We start from the raw sequence: 15,756 nt of genomic DNA on the forward strand, positions 1-15,756 counted from the left end.
TCGTCGATACCAGTGGCAACATATTGGCCATGATGGAAAGTATGGCCTAGACGAATCGGATGAAAACCACCAATGTCGTAATAGTCCGGCTCTTCTGCGACTGGGTAAGAATTGACGCGCTCTAGCGATGTCAGTTGAGAGGGTGTCCCAAAGAACTTTAACATTCGCGATCGTATTTGGGCTAAAGACGCTTTTAATAAACTCATCATCTTAGCAGAAGCTGCTCAGTGTTACTAGTAGCACAATGTTCGGGGGTCACGCAGAGGGAGCAGCCCGGGCGACAGATGTTGGTTATGTACTGTACCTAATGTTTTTCTTACCAGATATTAATATAATTAAATAGTTTGTAGCGTTAAGCAGAATTCTTAAACCCATGAGCGTTCTCGTTCGAAGAAATGATGCCCATTCCTTAGTTGTTTACTGGTTGCACGCGACATGTTTTGTGAGTAAGTATTTAGGTTGGTCTTCAGTAAGATCGCGCCGCAATTCTATGTGACTAGGAGATTGTGAAGGAAGCGGTGAGAAACGTCCTAATTCATCGCCTCGCTAGCGCTCAGCAATCAATTCTTATCCTCCATATTTCTCCTCATCTTTAGGATAGTTATACATACTTCTTTGTCACAAAATCACTGCTTTCCTTAATCATTTCCGACGTCCAACGGCCACCAATAGGATTAGGATTCCGGGGATCATTAGGCCTTAAGAGAATTCTGAAAGGAATCCTTGTTTATTTATATCCTCTTAGTGTAATGCAGCTTGCGTGCTTGATCTGGAGATAGCTCTAATCGGTTATTTTGGCTATATATTGGTCGCGTAAATATTAGATTTTAAATCAGCGTATTATTTATAGGGATTGTCGTAAGTGTAAGAAGAAAGCGGACTTCTTATCACAATAGGTCCTATATAAAGGCATTCTAGATGAACTGGTAGTTGCTCTTGTTATAGAATATAGCCATATCATGATCTGCTAGCAAATTTATAAGGGACTATTTGGATTCGACAGAAAGACAAAGACATTATGAATATCTAGATGACACTGAAAGTATTCAATTCGAGGCATGAATGTGATAAGTGTTGATGGGAAGTCTTACGTGATATGCGGGGAACATAGTTAAGTCACAAATTGATATCATACTGCAGCCATTGGATAAGTCTACTGTCCGGATATAACGGAAAATCAGTGATATTGATCTGGTACCTATTAAAATTGCGGATGTTGACCGCTGAACATAAAGGTGGTAATTTGATGCAAGAGGGATCGCAGTTTTGCTACAGTCTTTGATTTTGGCTGGTCACTGAAGACAATAAGTTTTTTAAAATATTGTCGACCGCAACCTTTTCGTATAGGCGGACTCGAGGGATTCTAACCACGGTGTTTCGACCTGTTATTGCACTGCACCTGGTAGTCTCAGACTTTGAAGGTAGGCACGTCGTTATGCGTTATACGTCATGGCGGAAAGATCAGATATGAGCATCCGTTGCGGCAGGCATACGGCTCAAAATTAAAACAACATAATAATCAAATCAGACAGGAGGCAAGCTGCTGTTATGTGATGAGGTGATCTTTGACTTCATTCGGCTCCACTATCACGTATAATTTTAGGAGTCTGTAAGTCTGTAGCAGTAACGAAGAACACGGTTGAGATCCGGTCAAACCCCGCAGCCGTTGGTAGCGGACCCCCACGAACAATGACAGGCAGGACGGTGAACACAGACGAACTCCTAGAAGGGATGCCAGAATCGCCTGGCAGGTGTTCTGTGGCACAGTCACTGGCGGGATCTGTTTGTATGCAGCACAGCTGGGATCATTACAGGCGGAATGGATCGCTCCGTGGGAGGACGGTGCAATCAGGACGCAGTGGCAGGTTTCTGTAGCCTCAAAGCTGGCCCGTGTAACGATCATGCAAGCGCTGGCGGGGACGTTGATGGTTATTTTAGTAGGCGTTGAAAGTCAATTGACACCGTGGGTCGACGATGCAATCGGTTACTTTACGTCAATTGCCTGTTTCGAGTCAGTGGGACAAGAGAGAGGAGTCGCGGAGGAGAGACATTTCATTCGCAAGGATTGATCATACTCGCCTACAGTAACTGGAACTTATGATTATTGCTATCACTAGGGTGCAGCAATCAAAACAAGGCGGATGCGATGCTGCACAGCGGTGTCTGCAAGAAAGCATCGACCCGTTATGTTGTATCACTTTCCAGTTTCCAGGGTCCAGCCCATGGCCCAAAAGACGGCCGCGATCTGCATTGCCATGCAATCAATGCCGCTGAATCGACTAACCAGGAGCTGGAGAAGGCATCAGTGGTGATCCAGCGAATACGAGGAGTCGAGGACCATATGGGATGTACCCACAGCATCTAAACCTCCGAGCACTCGACAGACGAACTACATACATACAATTACATCCATTCATTTCTCACGACGGGACACACTTGACTTGCATCCGGCCAATGCAGGCGCACAGACAACCAGCTGTCCAGAACGCGCAAGTGGCAGCTCCATCGGATGGTCCAGATCGACCGGGACGACGTCGCTACATTTCCGCGACGGTCTAGAGTGCAGTAAAAAAAAAAAGAGAAGAATAGGCTTGGCTAGATGGATGATGTTGGACTCACCACCAGGGTCAGAGACGAGACAAGGTTCCAGTGACGGACTGCGTCGAGCATGCTGGATGAAGGAGCGTATTCTCGAAAGCAGGAACATTGTTATTATTCAATAATGGGTATCTAGTCTACACTATGTCGCACGGAAGCTCATGTTCTGGAACCCCGCAAGAGATGGATGATCCCGGCCAGTAGCAAGGGCGCCACTAATCTTCTCCGCACATTCCAAGTCGATCGAGTCCAGGCGTGCAGTGATGCGCTCGTCTCCGAGGCAGACGAAAAGGAGTTGTGATGCTGGTTCCCGCGGTGTTTGATTATTATGCTATTGTGCTCACTGACTTCATCAGCAATTGATTCGCTAATCGCTGAGCGTCAGTTGCACAGGAGGTGTGCAAGCTCCCGAACATCTTGCGTTCACCACCGTCCTGGACTGGTGGCGGCGATGTCGGCTTTGTCGGCTTGGGTGGCTTTGTTCATGCCTTTGATCATTACTATGTTGGGAGCCCCAGTGTGGTTGGTATCCAAAAAGTGGCCGGTTCTTCGCTGATAAGCCCACAGTGGCTTCCCCGAATTATCTCCTGACATCTTCGATCTCTTTGGTCCTGGACTGATAACCCGGAATCGATGTTCTCAGAAGCATCTCGAAATGGAAGACAGACGGACCTAGGCCGGGGTAGACGTGCTACTCTATTGCCACTGTTTCGGTATCGTACCACATGCCAGTCTCACAACACTGGCCTTGACAGGCGAAAGGGAACCCCTGTTCCGCATCCACGATGCTCAAGAGAATGTGGAGGATTCCGGGGAAATGACAGATTGCACAATGCTCACAATCGATTGAATCCGGGGTATAGCCATCTTCCCCAGGGGGTTCCCCATCCACTGCAAACGGGGATTCCAGACAATTGCTACTTGGAGCATACGGTAGTACCTGATAGCATCGAAGATCCTCGTGTTTCATCACATCGAGTCGAGATCTATTCGGTTCACGCTTCGTCAATGTTCAAATTGCGGGGGCATCATCTGTTTATGAGAATCTCGATGGCTGATGCGGAGGACATCTTGGACGGGAAGTTCTACTTACGTATTGAAACATGAACCCAGGCAGGTTATCCATGACAGCTGGAGCGATCGTGAAGGTAGATGAGGTGCTGGGTAGTAGTAGTTGTGCTCTCTACCTAATCTATCTCGTAAAATACCATCGATCAATCCATTATTGTCGAGCGGTGGCACAACAGGAAAGAGAACAGAACAGGAAGGAATATCCTATCTACGAGAGACAGGCCAGCTATCTCTGACCTCTCTGGATGCAGGACAACGCATCCGAGATCCATGGATACAGGAGCCGGAAACATCAGGATCCCACGCACGAGGCACGGATCTCCTGCCAGTCGCTCGGATGCACAATTCTACGGTTCTGGCCCGGGCAAAACCCCCATCCTCTCGTACTGCCGCATCGGGGAGGGGGAAAAGATGCTGATGGCGCTCGTAAAAGGCTGGAGAATCATTCCTGCTTGCTCCGGACAAAGTTAGGAAGTTGTTCTGTCGGCACTGCTGCAGTATGTATCACCTTCCAATTAACTATTATTATTGTTTTAATAATAATGCCCCTCCGCCCTCCGTGCACTCTCTCCTCCTCTCTCCACTCCCCACAGAAAACGAGGATCGTCGGGTTTTTATCAGCCAACGACTATCTGGGGAACGGACGACGTGCTCTTCCATATTTTATTTCTCAAGTTCTGATACTACTAGTACTACTAGCGCTAGTTTTCACTACTCCCACGCCGCGAGTCTATCTCGGGTCCTGAGCGACAGACCGGACATCGGGATCGCAATATTCTCGGCCTTGCTGGTCTACAGAGGAGATTGTTGTTTGCCCCTCGCTGGCCGTGCGCCGGAACGATGGATGCCAGTTCCTTGCTGAGCCGGTGATTGATCGCACCAGGAATCGACAGTCTAGGTTACTCGTCCACATCCCGACTCGGATCAGCGTGCGATGACATCCTAACCCGATCCCTTCTAGCATCATCGTCCTCGAGAAGAAGTACTCTTAAGGGGCACAGCCGATTTTTCGTCTATTTTTGCCTCCTCCCCCGAACTCTTTGCTACCATATACCATACACATACTGCCGTTGTTCCCCGTCACATCCGGTTTCCAGGAAACAGGCCAGAACCCTTAGCGCCCTGTGGCTTTTTTTTGCGCTTTGGCTGCCCGGCTTATCGCGCTGCTATCGCCACCATCCCGGCCCTCCGCGACTCCGCGCCGCCTCCCTTCGGTTTTGGACGGGCTCGAGCCTTTTACATCGAACAGTTACACCACTGTCCTGTTGGCTCTTCTGTCTCTCTGACCGACTTGCTGAGGCTGTTTCGTCTACGTCTTCCATCCACCTAAACTACTACTACTACTATTACAGTCTCGACCGCGGGCAGAAGGAAAACCTGAATATCAACCGCCTCATGCCAAACTATATCACCTTTTTGATCTGGTAGTCGTCTCCGATGCTGCTGCTAAGATGACTGCTGTGCTTCTGGCTCCTGGCCGGTCGCCGGGGGACGTTCGATATTGTCACACGGATCTACGCCATGCCAGTGCGGAGGACCTGCTAGATGTCCAGGATGCCTTTCTTTCTTCGTCTCCTCGCGACTACACTGGCTATCCTGAGATATCGCGGTCGCCATCCGTCTCATCCTATGCTCACTCTGCGTCTACCTCTTCGACCTTTGCCACATGCTCTCCTTCAGTGACACCAAACTCGTCCCTCAGCCCCAACGACAACAGTGTCGATGATGACATTGCGTTTCCGTCCTACGATGAAGACTGTTCATTCGAAACCACCGTTCGGACCAACCAACAAACAGGTGTAGAGTCAGCGAATCCCTCTCTGGAGGCTCATTGCGGGACCTCCACCCCAGACTCTCTACTGCCAACCGGCAAGGCCGCCAATGACGATATAGCGATAGAAGATGAACCCTCGAGGCATGTGGATTATCTCTCGCATGATTGGCGTGAGGAGGATATCTGGTCATCCTGGCGCTACGTTATCTCTCGAAGAAATATGTATGCAAATGCGGTGCGGTTAGAGAATGCCTCGTGGAGGACGTGGGCCAAAGCGAAATACAAGTTGCGGACAGTGTCGCCGGAGACATTGAACTGGTGAGTCTTTATAATGTTATTCTTGCGCGGATACACTGTGTCTGTTTCTAACACTGAACAGGCTGAAGGACTGCGATGTAACCTGGCTATATGGGCCTCTCCAAACCGAGAATAAGCAACCAACAGTATCTAGTACAGGCAGCCGGGTTGGGACCCCTGCTTCGTTCAAGTCCATCTTGAAGAAGAAGACTGCTTCGGAGAATATTTTACAGCGCTCTCTCTCGCAGCATGTACTCCTCAAGCATGCCGGTGCAATTCTAAGGGCACGAGAGGAGGAGACCAATCGTGGAAGATCCCCCTTTGAGAGGAGTATCTCTGACATGGGTGTGACGCGGACACCCGCGGTTGACTCGGCTTTCAGCTCAATGGATACTACCCCGACGAACGCAACTTCGTCAGGTCTTACTTCCCCAGGAGAAAGACGCCACATTCACTTCAATAACGAAGTCGTCCAGTGCATCGCTGTCGAAGCGAAAGGCGCAGATGACGACTACAACTGTTGGTCTCATCCGTATGATCAGGACGATGAGTCGGATGATGATGGGCTGGTCATAATGAAGCGATTCTCTTCGAGGCCCCCAATTGCGAGGAAAAGAGCCCCTACCAGGAGTTCTAGCAGCGAAAGCAAGACGATAGCCCCATTGCCTCCGACCACGCTCAAGTACCGCGGCGATACACCAGAGCTTCCATCATCGGAAGGTCCTGCTGGGATGACTGAGTCTCCGAACCTGACACACACACCATCAATGGAGACCCTACGGCCGTCCAAGTCCCAGACCAATTTCCTTCTTGATGACGAGGACGATCTGGATATGCATTGGCAGCCAAGGCAGCCAATCTATGCGCCTGGACCGGACCGACCATGGTTCGTCAACCCGGAAGACGAAGAATCTGAAAACGGGTGCGAACTCCACTTGACGCCGTCCGGCATGTTCATGCCTTACGAGGAAACAGAGGGCTCTTCGTCTGGTCTCTTCGGACGGGTCATTAACACCGTCAACACTGCGAGAGATATCGCTCACGTTATCTGGAACGTAGGATGGAGACGATGAGCTGATCTCCCGCTAACGGTCCAAGGTCTTTGAAAGGCCGTTAAGTGGCCTGAGCACGAAGTATGGTCACGCCCGTTTTGAGTTTACCGTTCAGTCTTCGGACAGCATATCAAGGCGTTGTTTCGCAACTATTTTTTTTATTCTGGGAGGAAAGGATGGGATCATGGAAATGGGTTGTTTTCTAGCGCTTCTTCGATCATCAGCTGCGGAGTTGGGGCATATAGTATTGTCTGTTTTGCAGTGCCGCTTTGTTTGTTGCAGAAGATCCCTTATAGACGAGCTGCAGGCCTCTCCAAAGAGACACGATGAGGTTTTCTGGAGCAGGAGGAGGCATTCTTGACGATGGCTCTTTCATTTCAGACACGGCTATTACTGAACCACCGCTTGGCGCTAAGTATGCCTGTCGATCTTGTAAAGATAACGAATTCCTTTTTATAAAAAAAAAAAATACAATTACGATAGTTAGAAATAATACAGTGTCTACCATTGTCCCTGATATTGTGTTAAAAGTTGATGCCAACCATGAAGGGTCCAGGGTCAAGGGCTGTGGACCCGCGGGACCGCAGACTACGGGGAAATCCCCATCGTCGTCCCTCTTGTCTCTGCCCCTGTTCCTGGTCGCAGTTCGCGGCTTGATCGCTGCACACCCGCTGTGGAAATATCACACCGATGAATTGTGGCTATCTTTTCTCAGATAGTCACTACCATACCGTCCTTGCGGTTTCTCCAGCGCCAAACGGCATTCTCGACCTGATCGGACGATCCTGACCATCATCCAGTCCGGTACTACGCTTCCCGCCATGGAGGGCGTCAACGTCGCCGAACTGGTCGAAAGACTAGGGAGCGACGAAGATGCGGTGCGAAAAATGGCCGTGTTCAAACTGCAGGGCAGCATTGGCGATCCCTCTTTCGCAGACATCTTCATCGCGGAGGGCGGACTGGTGAGATTACGCTTCCTGACTCTGCATTCGACGGGAAATACACTTGCGTACAGCTTGACGAGCTTTGCGAGGCTGCTGGAGGTGGATAAGGGATGGGAATTTGTCGATCAGGAATTGGTCGATAGGGTAAGTCGTGAATCACGAGCGTGATGGTTTTGCGCTGGCATCATATCATGTCTGGTGATCGAATTGATACTGATGTGCTATGTGCTAGATCGTCGAGCTCATCGTCACTCATCCTCTCGTCAATATCCTGCGTGGCGCCATGGCGATCCTTGTCTCCATCGTCTCTCGCCCTCACACTGCTAGCGGCTCATCCGAGCCTGATCTGTTCGGTTACCAGGCGCTGAAACCCTCGATTGCTCTCTATCCGCAGTTCCTCGAGATGCTCGTCAGCCGGCTCTCTTCGGCGGATCATGCCCTCTGTGCCAATGCTCTACAATTGATCAATTCCTTGATGCGGGATTCGATCACGAACGATACCGAGACCGAGTGGCCCAAGTTTATCAAGCGACTACAGGATCTGGGTGTGATCAAGGCGGTCTATATCCTCATGCAGGGAACGGCATTGCAGGATCACGCACATCCTCTGATCGAGTTCCAGTCGCTCACCAAGGTGCTGTTGAGGAAGTGGAGAGATGTGTCTGTGGACTTGGAAAAGCCGGATCATAGGAGAGCGCTCAAGGGGATCCATCTGGCCAGCAATCCTCCCGAGAAACCGGAGGAGAGGTTCCTAGAGCTCAGTGAAGATGGTCGCAAGAAGAAGCACAACCCGGAGAAATGGCGGCGCCTTGGCTTCACCTCGGAAAATCCCGTTAGTGATTTCGAGGAGATGGGATTCCTCGGAATGATGGACCTGACGGACTACGTGAGGAAGTACCAAGAAGAATTCCAGAGGATGCTGCTGGAGCTGTCGGCCAAACCGGCCGCACAGCGGTGCCCGATTGCGCGAGCCTCGTTGGCTGTGACTTCTGTGCTCTACGAACATTTTGAGGTTGACAAGTCCGCTATGGAGGATGCCAAGACCTACCTTGTTCTCGAATCCCGTTCTAATGTGGACAAGCTCTTCAGGCCTCTGCTGCTGCACTGGTCGCGACTGCATGTGGCGGGACTACATGCGTTCTTCCGTCTGTGGAAAGCCACTGGAGCAGAGGTGGATGATTTCGACAAAGTGGTCGAGCTCGTGCGGATCCTCATCGAATCTGTCGTCGGCGGTGCATCGCGCACCAAAGATGTGCAGGATGTCGAAGAAGAGCTAGCGGCTTTCGAGTACCAACGACTGCGTGAGCTGCAGATGGAACTTCTCGAGCTGACGTACGAAGATGCATGGGGACAGCATCTGCGACTGGTCCGTGAGGAACTGCAGCATGAGGCCTTGCAGTTCGTCAAGGAGCAGCGAATCAGATGTTTATTGCAAGGTGCCTGGTTCCCTAATGAGCCCAAGCCTGAAAATGCCCCGGTAGGCAAACAGGAGACCAAGCGGGCGACCCCCTCGTCCTACAAGTATGCGCAGCTTTCTCACAACCGAAGATATCTCCATTTCGGTGATTTCGAATCGATGGACGATGAGAAGGCCCCCGAGCTGGACAGTTTGCCTGAGAGGAGTGAGTTTTCATCCATGTTTACTAACAGAAGAACCGTGCTAATCATGTATCCAGTTGATTTGTCCACTGTGTCGTCCGTTGTCTCCAATGTGTCCGCTTCGGCTGATGACTCGTCCGGTGCGACGATCAAGACGCTACCTCAGCAGTCTTCTACCAAGATAACGATCCATGGCTATGCGCAGACCAACTCATCGGCCGTAAGTTCGAAAGGCCACGCCCGCTCGAACAGCAAAACGACCGGGAAGGAAGTCGTTCTTCTCACTCTGCGGCCGCAGACTCACAGTGTGGCGTCGGAATGGCTTGACGGGCTGCTTATGCTGCTCAACCAGCAACCGATCACGGCCGAGACCAACAAGCTGATCAACCTGGTGAGCAACTACGGGCTGAAGATCCGACTGCTGAACGTGCGATTCGACGACGCTGCTTTTGCCGGAGAGCCGCCGGAGGTTCCAAGCCGTGAAGGTCTCGACGATGATTACTATTATGATGTTTTTGGCGGGGCGTAGCCTTGCTTTATCTTTTTATTTCCCCTTTCTTAAACCACACTTTCGGATCTATACTTTACTTCTACCCCAGGCTGCAGTCGAGGGCGACAGCGCCGCATTCTTCTTCGGCACATGACAAATTTCTTCTTTTCGATTGGAACTGGTACGGTGCTCACTGACCTGATGTGTTCAAGCACTTGTGTATTATTTTATTCTCTTGGAACTTTTGCAAAATACCCCTGAAGATTCAGATCTGTATATATTTTTCACTATTTACCTTCAACATTGCTATGACTTGTTGCATATATAACCATCAAAAGATAGACAATCCAGGTGTCCCCAAGCACGCTCTATAATTATCTTCCAGTCTAATAATTAATACTGACACGCGTAATAAAGTTACGCGCCTCGCGCCAGGGCAGATCACATGACTCCATTCGAACCACCTTCGGACCCGAGACAGCAACTCCGCAATAAAGAATCAATGGAATTCAACTGTAATCCCCCCAGATCAAACGCATGTCAAAGTGCTGTTGCAGGTCATGAGAATGATCGCGAGATGAACTGAGATACAATGATACCGGCCGGGAATATATCGCAACGGAACAGGAACAGTTCGCGCCATGGCTGCTCCTCCTCCGGCGAAGAGGCAGCGGAGAGTAGTGGTTTTGTCTTCGGACGATGAGGACGTTGGAGCGGGGGGGATGGTTTGTCTCCTTGACTTTCGTTTATTCTGTTTTGCTTTTATATTTCAGGTGTAGGGGAGAAGGAGCTAATTGATGATGATGATTGGAATAGTCTTCGACAGGATTGCGCACTCGATCTCGATCTACGAAGCACTCAGAAAGGACCAATGCGCGCAGTTCGAAAGCACCCTCCTCCTCACCGGAGAAGGATAGGAAAAGGAAACAAGTCCCTGCCAACGCATCCGGCTCAGGCTCACAATCTCTCCATGCCTTCTTCCAGCCCGCAACGGAGAAGCAGCGATGGTCGAAGTCGAAGTCATCGTCGCGAAGTTCTATTTCCGAGAACAAGACCGCCCAGATATCAATACCGAAACAGAAGCAACTGATAGACGAACCGTTGGAAGATATCGACGATCTTATTGAAGATGATTACGATTCCTACGATGAGATTTTCAGCCAGCATATTTCGGGTGAAAAGGAGAGTTTCCAAGAATGGAATCAGCCCCCGAAATATAATAATAATCAGGGCTTAAAAAATAGTAGTAGTAATGATCGAAGGAAGCAAACGCGGGTGTCGCCTGCGGTGGGGAGTTCGTTGAGTAAATCTACCGCGTCGAGTAAGCGGTTTCTGCTTCCGAATGATCATACTTCATCTGGGAATGTGCGGAAGGCCTCGCCGGCTGTCTCTGAATCCGGACGCGGTGAATCGCGGCCATGGGCGGAGCGTTATGCCCCAGTGGATATTGATGAGCTTGCGGTGCATAAGAGGAAAGTGACAGATGTGCGGAATTGGTTGACGGGTGTGTTTTCAGGGAGTAATCGACGGGTGTGTGTTCTATTGAATCGTTTATGGGGTATGATGACGACTGACTGATATAGAGGCTACTTGTCCTGCGAGGCCCTGCAGGAAGCGGCAAGACTACGACCATCTCGCTGCTCTCGAAAGCTGTAGGATATGACATTGTCGAGTGGAGGAATCCTCTCGGGTCCGAGTACACCGCGCATGACTATACGTCCATGGGCGCGCAGTTCGAAGAGTTTCTAGGACGGAGCGACAAATTCGGGAGCCTTGATCTGGACACTACTGGTATGCCGGTGCAGCATGATAGCCCTTCTGGACGGCGCATCATTCTCATTGAAGAATTTCCTACTGTGCTCAGCCGGACATCGCCGACCTTGATGGCATTCAGGTCTTCTCTACAGCGATATCTAGCCGCTAATAGCCACCCTTTCCTCAACAGGCAGGCTGCCCAGTCGATTCCTCCCGTGGTGATAGTGGTCTCGGAGACGATGCTCGGAACGTCGACCTCCATCTCAGATAACTTCACAGTGCATCGGTTGCTGGGGCCGGAGATATGCAAACACGAAGGAACGAGTGTTATCGAGTTCAACCCAATCGCGCCAACTTTTATGTCGAAAGCACTCAATCTGGTACTGCAAAAAGAAACGAGTGACTCCAAGCGGACGAAGATACCTGGTCCGGCTGTGCTGAAGCAGTTGTCGGATATGGGCGACATTCGCAGCGCTATTTCGTCTTTAGAGTTCCTCTGCGTCCGCGGGGACGAGTCCTCAGGCTGGGGAGGCAGAACGGTTACGAAAAAGAAGAAGCCTCCAGGTGGAGTGGCTCTCACGACGATGGAGAAGGAGTCGTTGGAAATAATAACGCAGAGGGAGGCCAGTCTCGGGGTATTCCACGCGGTTGGCAAGGTCGTCTACAACAAGCGCGAAGACGCAAGTCTTGCAGCGGAAGGCAGCATTCAATATACCCCGGCACCAGACCACCTTCGCCACCATGACCGCCGAAAGATATCGCAGGTCTCGGTGAACAATCTCATAAATGAGACCGGATCTGATATTCAGACATTCATTTGTGCACTGCACGAGAACTATGTGCCGTCTTGTCATGGTTCATCGTTTACGGATTCTCTTGAAGGGTGCATTGATTTCTTGTCGGATAGCGACATGCTCTCTGCTGAGTCCCGTAGAGGGATTCAGTCGAGCTGGACCGGTGCCGGTCGCGGTGCATCGGGCTACGGCAGCACGGTAGACAACATGCTCCAGGACGAAATCAGCTTTCAGGTGGCGGTGCGAGGATTGCTTTTCTCATTGCCCTACCCTGTCAACAGACGCCTAACGCAGGGCCCCCGGAGTCGGCCTGGAGACGCTCACAAGATGTTCTATCCTAGCTCCTTGCGCCTGTGGAGACAGACGGAAGAGAGGAGCGGTGAGCTAGACATGTGGATGCGGCGTCTCCTAGAGCCGTCCAGTGCAATCAGCGCGATTGGAAGAGGTTCGTCAGAAGGATCGAAGTCGGAGGGAGTAGAGTCGTGGGTGAATCGTGGGGTTGGTTCTGGTCATGCTGGACTGGAGGATCAGGCTGATCTGTCCGCGAGGGCGACGTTGATGTCTCGCGATGAGGTTCTTCTGCAGACCCTCCCGTACATGGTCAGGATTTTGGGGAATGTGGGCGCGATGAAAGACCTGGAGGACCTAACCCAGTTCCACGGCATAGAGGCTGAACCCGTCGATGTGGAAGACGAGCTTGACGGGCTAGACGATGTCCCAGTCGAACCTGTGGTGTCTGCTCGAAGCTCGTCAACCTTGCGTCGGGAACGATGGCCGAAACAACCAAGCTCGGAAGCACCAGAACAACCACCGATTGAAGATACGGTTGAGAAACTGGTACTGAGCGATGACGACATTGAAGATGATTAACACTGACAGCGGGCTGTCAAGGATTAATGGCGGATGGACATTGGCGTTCAATAATGCATGATACTTGGTTTGGATTTGGATTTGGGCCTGGACTAGGTAATGAGTTGGATGCATTTGCGGAAGGATTAATATTGAATCAAATTAGATCAGCAGTTGGCCTCTGCAGACTTGAGGTTAAGCGGGGGTTATTATTAATGTATCTACGAATTGCAGTACATTGTAACTATATTAAAATGTTTACTACCGCATACTAGTTACTACGTACATAGATAGTTCAGTAGTGGGTCTGATCCGAATTAAGTCCGATCCGATCTCCACGTGTTAGTTAATTGCTTAGTTTACCATGATTCAATTAGATTTACCCCGACTAAACTAACAACCACACGAATCAATGGAATTGGAGCGATTTCTCGCTTGGTGCTAGAGGACCTCTAACTCCCATCTTGTCTGGTTCTCGCCCAGTCCTGGTGTCAATTGGTTTGTCGAGGGGAAGTTATCGCGCCGCGGAGTCGCGCCCATCTTACTTACGGTGAGTGAACAGCCCGTCTTGGAACCATCTGTTTTGTTGGATGAATTACTACTGACTGACTACATAATCTCATAAGATGGCTAGATCTGGCCTGCACACGAATGAACAAAATGCCCACTTTCGCACAGAGTCCAATGGACACGTAGAGAAAGGAAAGACCATCTCCTCGTCGCGTCAGGAGAATGGCATGCGACACAGAAAAGATGGTTCGTTAGACAACACGCATGGTGATCTGTCGGAGATCGCTGCGGCGGCTGCGCAATCGACCTTTCCCGCATGGACGAATATGGTTGCGATGACGGCGTTGATTTTTGGAGGGTGTTGTGCGAATGTTCGTTTGGAATAATACCATACCTACTCTCAAGTTGTTTTGTGAGAGTGGATTGGAAGAAGTTGGGTCAAGCTGACGGTGGATAGGTGTATGCGCTGGAGGGGATTATCAAGTGAGCCCTTCTCTACTTGTTTATTCTACTGAGACTGTGGCGCTGACGAGATTTCTGTCTAGGGATGCGCCGAGTGCGGGTGAGCAGAGTCGCTATTGACGAGACTGAAATGAAATTCCAAACTGACAACAACAAGGTCCCTTGATCACGTTGATCCAATTCGTGACCGTCACACTGTTTACGATCCCCAGTTTCATCTCCTTCTCGGCAGGACCGCCGTCGGTGTTTGTCGTCCCCCGCGCGATCCCGCTGCGATCGTGGGTCATCTACACGGCGTTCTTTGTGACGGTGAATCTGTTGAATAACTGGGCGTTTGCCTATCGGATTTCCGTGCCGCTGCATATTATCTTGCGGTCCGCGGGCCCGGTAGCCTCGATGATCGTCGGGTATGTCTACAACGCGAAGCGATATTCGGCTGGACAGATCTTTGCGGTGATTCTGCTTACGCTGGGCGTGAGCGGTGCCGCGTTGGCGGACGCGGAGGCCAAGGGCAAGGTACAGTCTACGGGGGGTGAGTCCTCGCTGGCGGATTTCCTGGTGGGATTCCTGATCCTGGTGCTGGCCATGATCCTGTCCGCATTCCAGGGCGTGTATGCGGACCGACTGTACGAGACGTACGGCCGGAATCACTGGCGGGAGGCCCTGCTGTACTCGCACATGCTGTCTCTGCCGGTGTTTCTGCCAACGTATCCGCAGATCTCGTCGCAGTTGCGGGCGCTGGTCGCCAGTCCGCCGGTGCAGTCGCTGGTTGGTCCCTCTGCGTCGAGCATCTTTCCCAACGACCAGTCCATCACGACATCGGTGTTGGGGATGCTGTCGCGGGTGCCGGTGCTGGGGCAGATGCCAGTCAAGGTGGCGTATCTGGTGTTGAACGCGGTCACGCAGTACGTGTGCATCCGGGGGGTGCATCTGCTGTCGGCCAAGTCGTCGTCGCTGACGGTGACGATTGTGCTGAACATCCGCAAGCTGGTGTCGCTGCTGCTGTCAATTTATCTGTTTGGCAACCGACTGGCGACGGGGGTGATGGCGGGAGCGGCGCTGGTGTTTGCGGGGGCTGGATTGTATGGGTTTGAGGGAGCGCGATTACGGGGGAATCAGAAGAAGCGGGCATGATTGTTGATTTCTTTGTATGTCTATCTTGTACGAGTCGACATACTCGTATATGTATGTATGGTATAGAGAGAGAGATAAGACACCAACCAGTCAGAATCACTAGTTAACTACAATCGGAACATTACCAAGATTTATATGGTACATACACCAACGGGAGGAAACGGAGAATACTCGGACTGGTGGAGATGAAAGAAGAACGGGAGTGGTCGACAGAAGAGAATCATGGCATGATCGGATTGTTGATATGGCATGGTTCATTACCATCCTGGATAACAGTATGCTTGTTGGGAAGAAATGTCTGTCTGAGTGACGGAAACGGCATGGGATTGTTGGATGTGGCGGGATGGTCGATTGCGGGGATTCGACAATAGATTATTAGTGAACTTGGTTAACTTGGCAAAAGTACGGAGTAGGGAGTAATTATAGT

The 15,756-nt window shown here is 50.8% G+C and overlaps 5 protein-coding genes across 5 annotated transcripts; all 5 read left to right on the forward strand.

Moving 5' to 3' along the window:
* Positions 1-3,810: 3,810 nt before the first annotated feature.
* C8Q69DRAFT_28066 (hypothetical protein) lies at positions 3,811-4,799 on the forward strand. The gene is made up of 2 exons (XM_028626909.1): positions 3,811-4,567; positions 4,631-4,799. Exon 1 carries the CDS (start codon positions 3,915-3,917, stop codon positions 4,413-4,415), a length of 501 nt encoding a protein of 166 aa, XP_028489163.1. The 5' UTR covers positions 3,811-3,914; the 3' UTR covers positions 4,416-4,567; positions 4,631-4,799.
* Positions 4,800-6,966, forward strand: C8Q69DRAFT_28067 (hypothetical protein). Its single transcript, XM_028626910.1, has 2 exons — positions 4,800-5,761; positions 5,823-6,966. Exons 1-2 carry the CDS (start codon positions 5,121-5,123, stop codon positions 6,811-6,813), a joined length of 1,632 nt encoding a protein of 543 aa, XP_028489164.1. The 5' UTR covers positions 4,800-5,120; the 3' UTR covers positions 6,814-6,966.
* A 647-nt stretch (positions 6,967-7,613) lies between these two features.
* C8Q69DRAFT_395965 (ELMO/CED-12 family protein) lies at positions 7,614-9,864 on the forward strand (the record flags this gene model as incomplete). Its single annotated transcript, XM_028627712.1, has 3 exons — positions 7,614-7,880; positions 7,969-9,358; positions 9,413-9,864. 3 exons carry the CDS (start codon positions 7,614-7,616, stop codon positions 9,862-9,864), a joined length of 2,109 nt encoding a protein of 702 aa, XP_028489165.1.
* Positions 9,865-10,704: 840 nt separating this feature from the next.
* On the forward strand, positions 10,705-13,244 carry C8Q69DRAFT_395274 (Rad17 cell cycle checkpoint protein-domain-containing protein; the record flags this gene model as incomplete). Its single annotated transcript, XM_028627686.1, has 2 exons — positions 10,705-11,355; positions 11,409-13,244. Coding segments are annotated over 2 exons (2,487 nt in total), but the record flags the coding sequence as incomplete, so codon positions are not given.
* An 824-nt stretch (positions 13,245-14,068) lies between these two features.
* On the forward strand, positions 14,069-15,329 carry C8Q69DRAFT_394722 (UAA transporter; the record flags this gene model as incomplete). Its single annotated transcript, XM_028627660.1, has 3 exons — positions 14,069-14,108; positions 14,353-15,017; positions 15,057-15,329. 3 exons carry the CDS (start codon positions 14,069-14,071, stop codon positions 15,327-15,329), a joined length of 978 nt encoding a protein of 325 aa, XP_028489167.1.
* Between the last annotated feature and the right edge of the window lie 427 nt (positions 15,330-15,756).

This window comes from Paecilomyces variotii (genome assembly GCF_004022145.1).
Source record: "Paecilomyces variotii strain CBS 101075 chromosome Unknown C8Q69scaffold_1, whole genome shotgun sequence".
NCBI classification, from domain to species: Eukaryota; Fungi; Ascomycota; class Eurotiomycetes; order Eurotiales; family Thermoascaceae; genus Paecilomyces; species Paecilomyces variotii.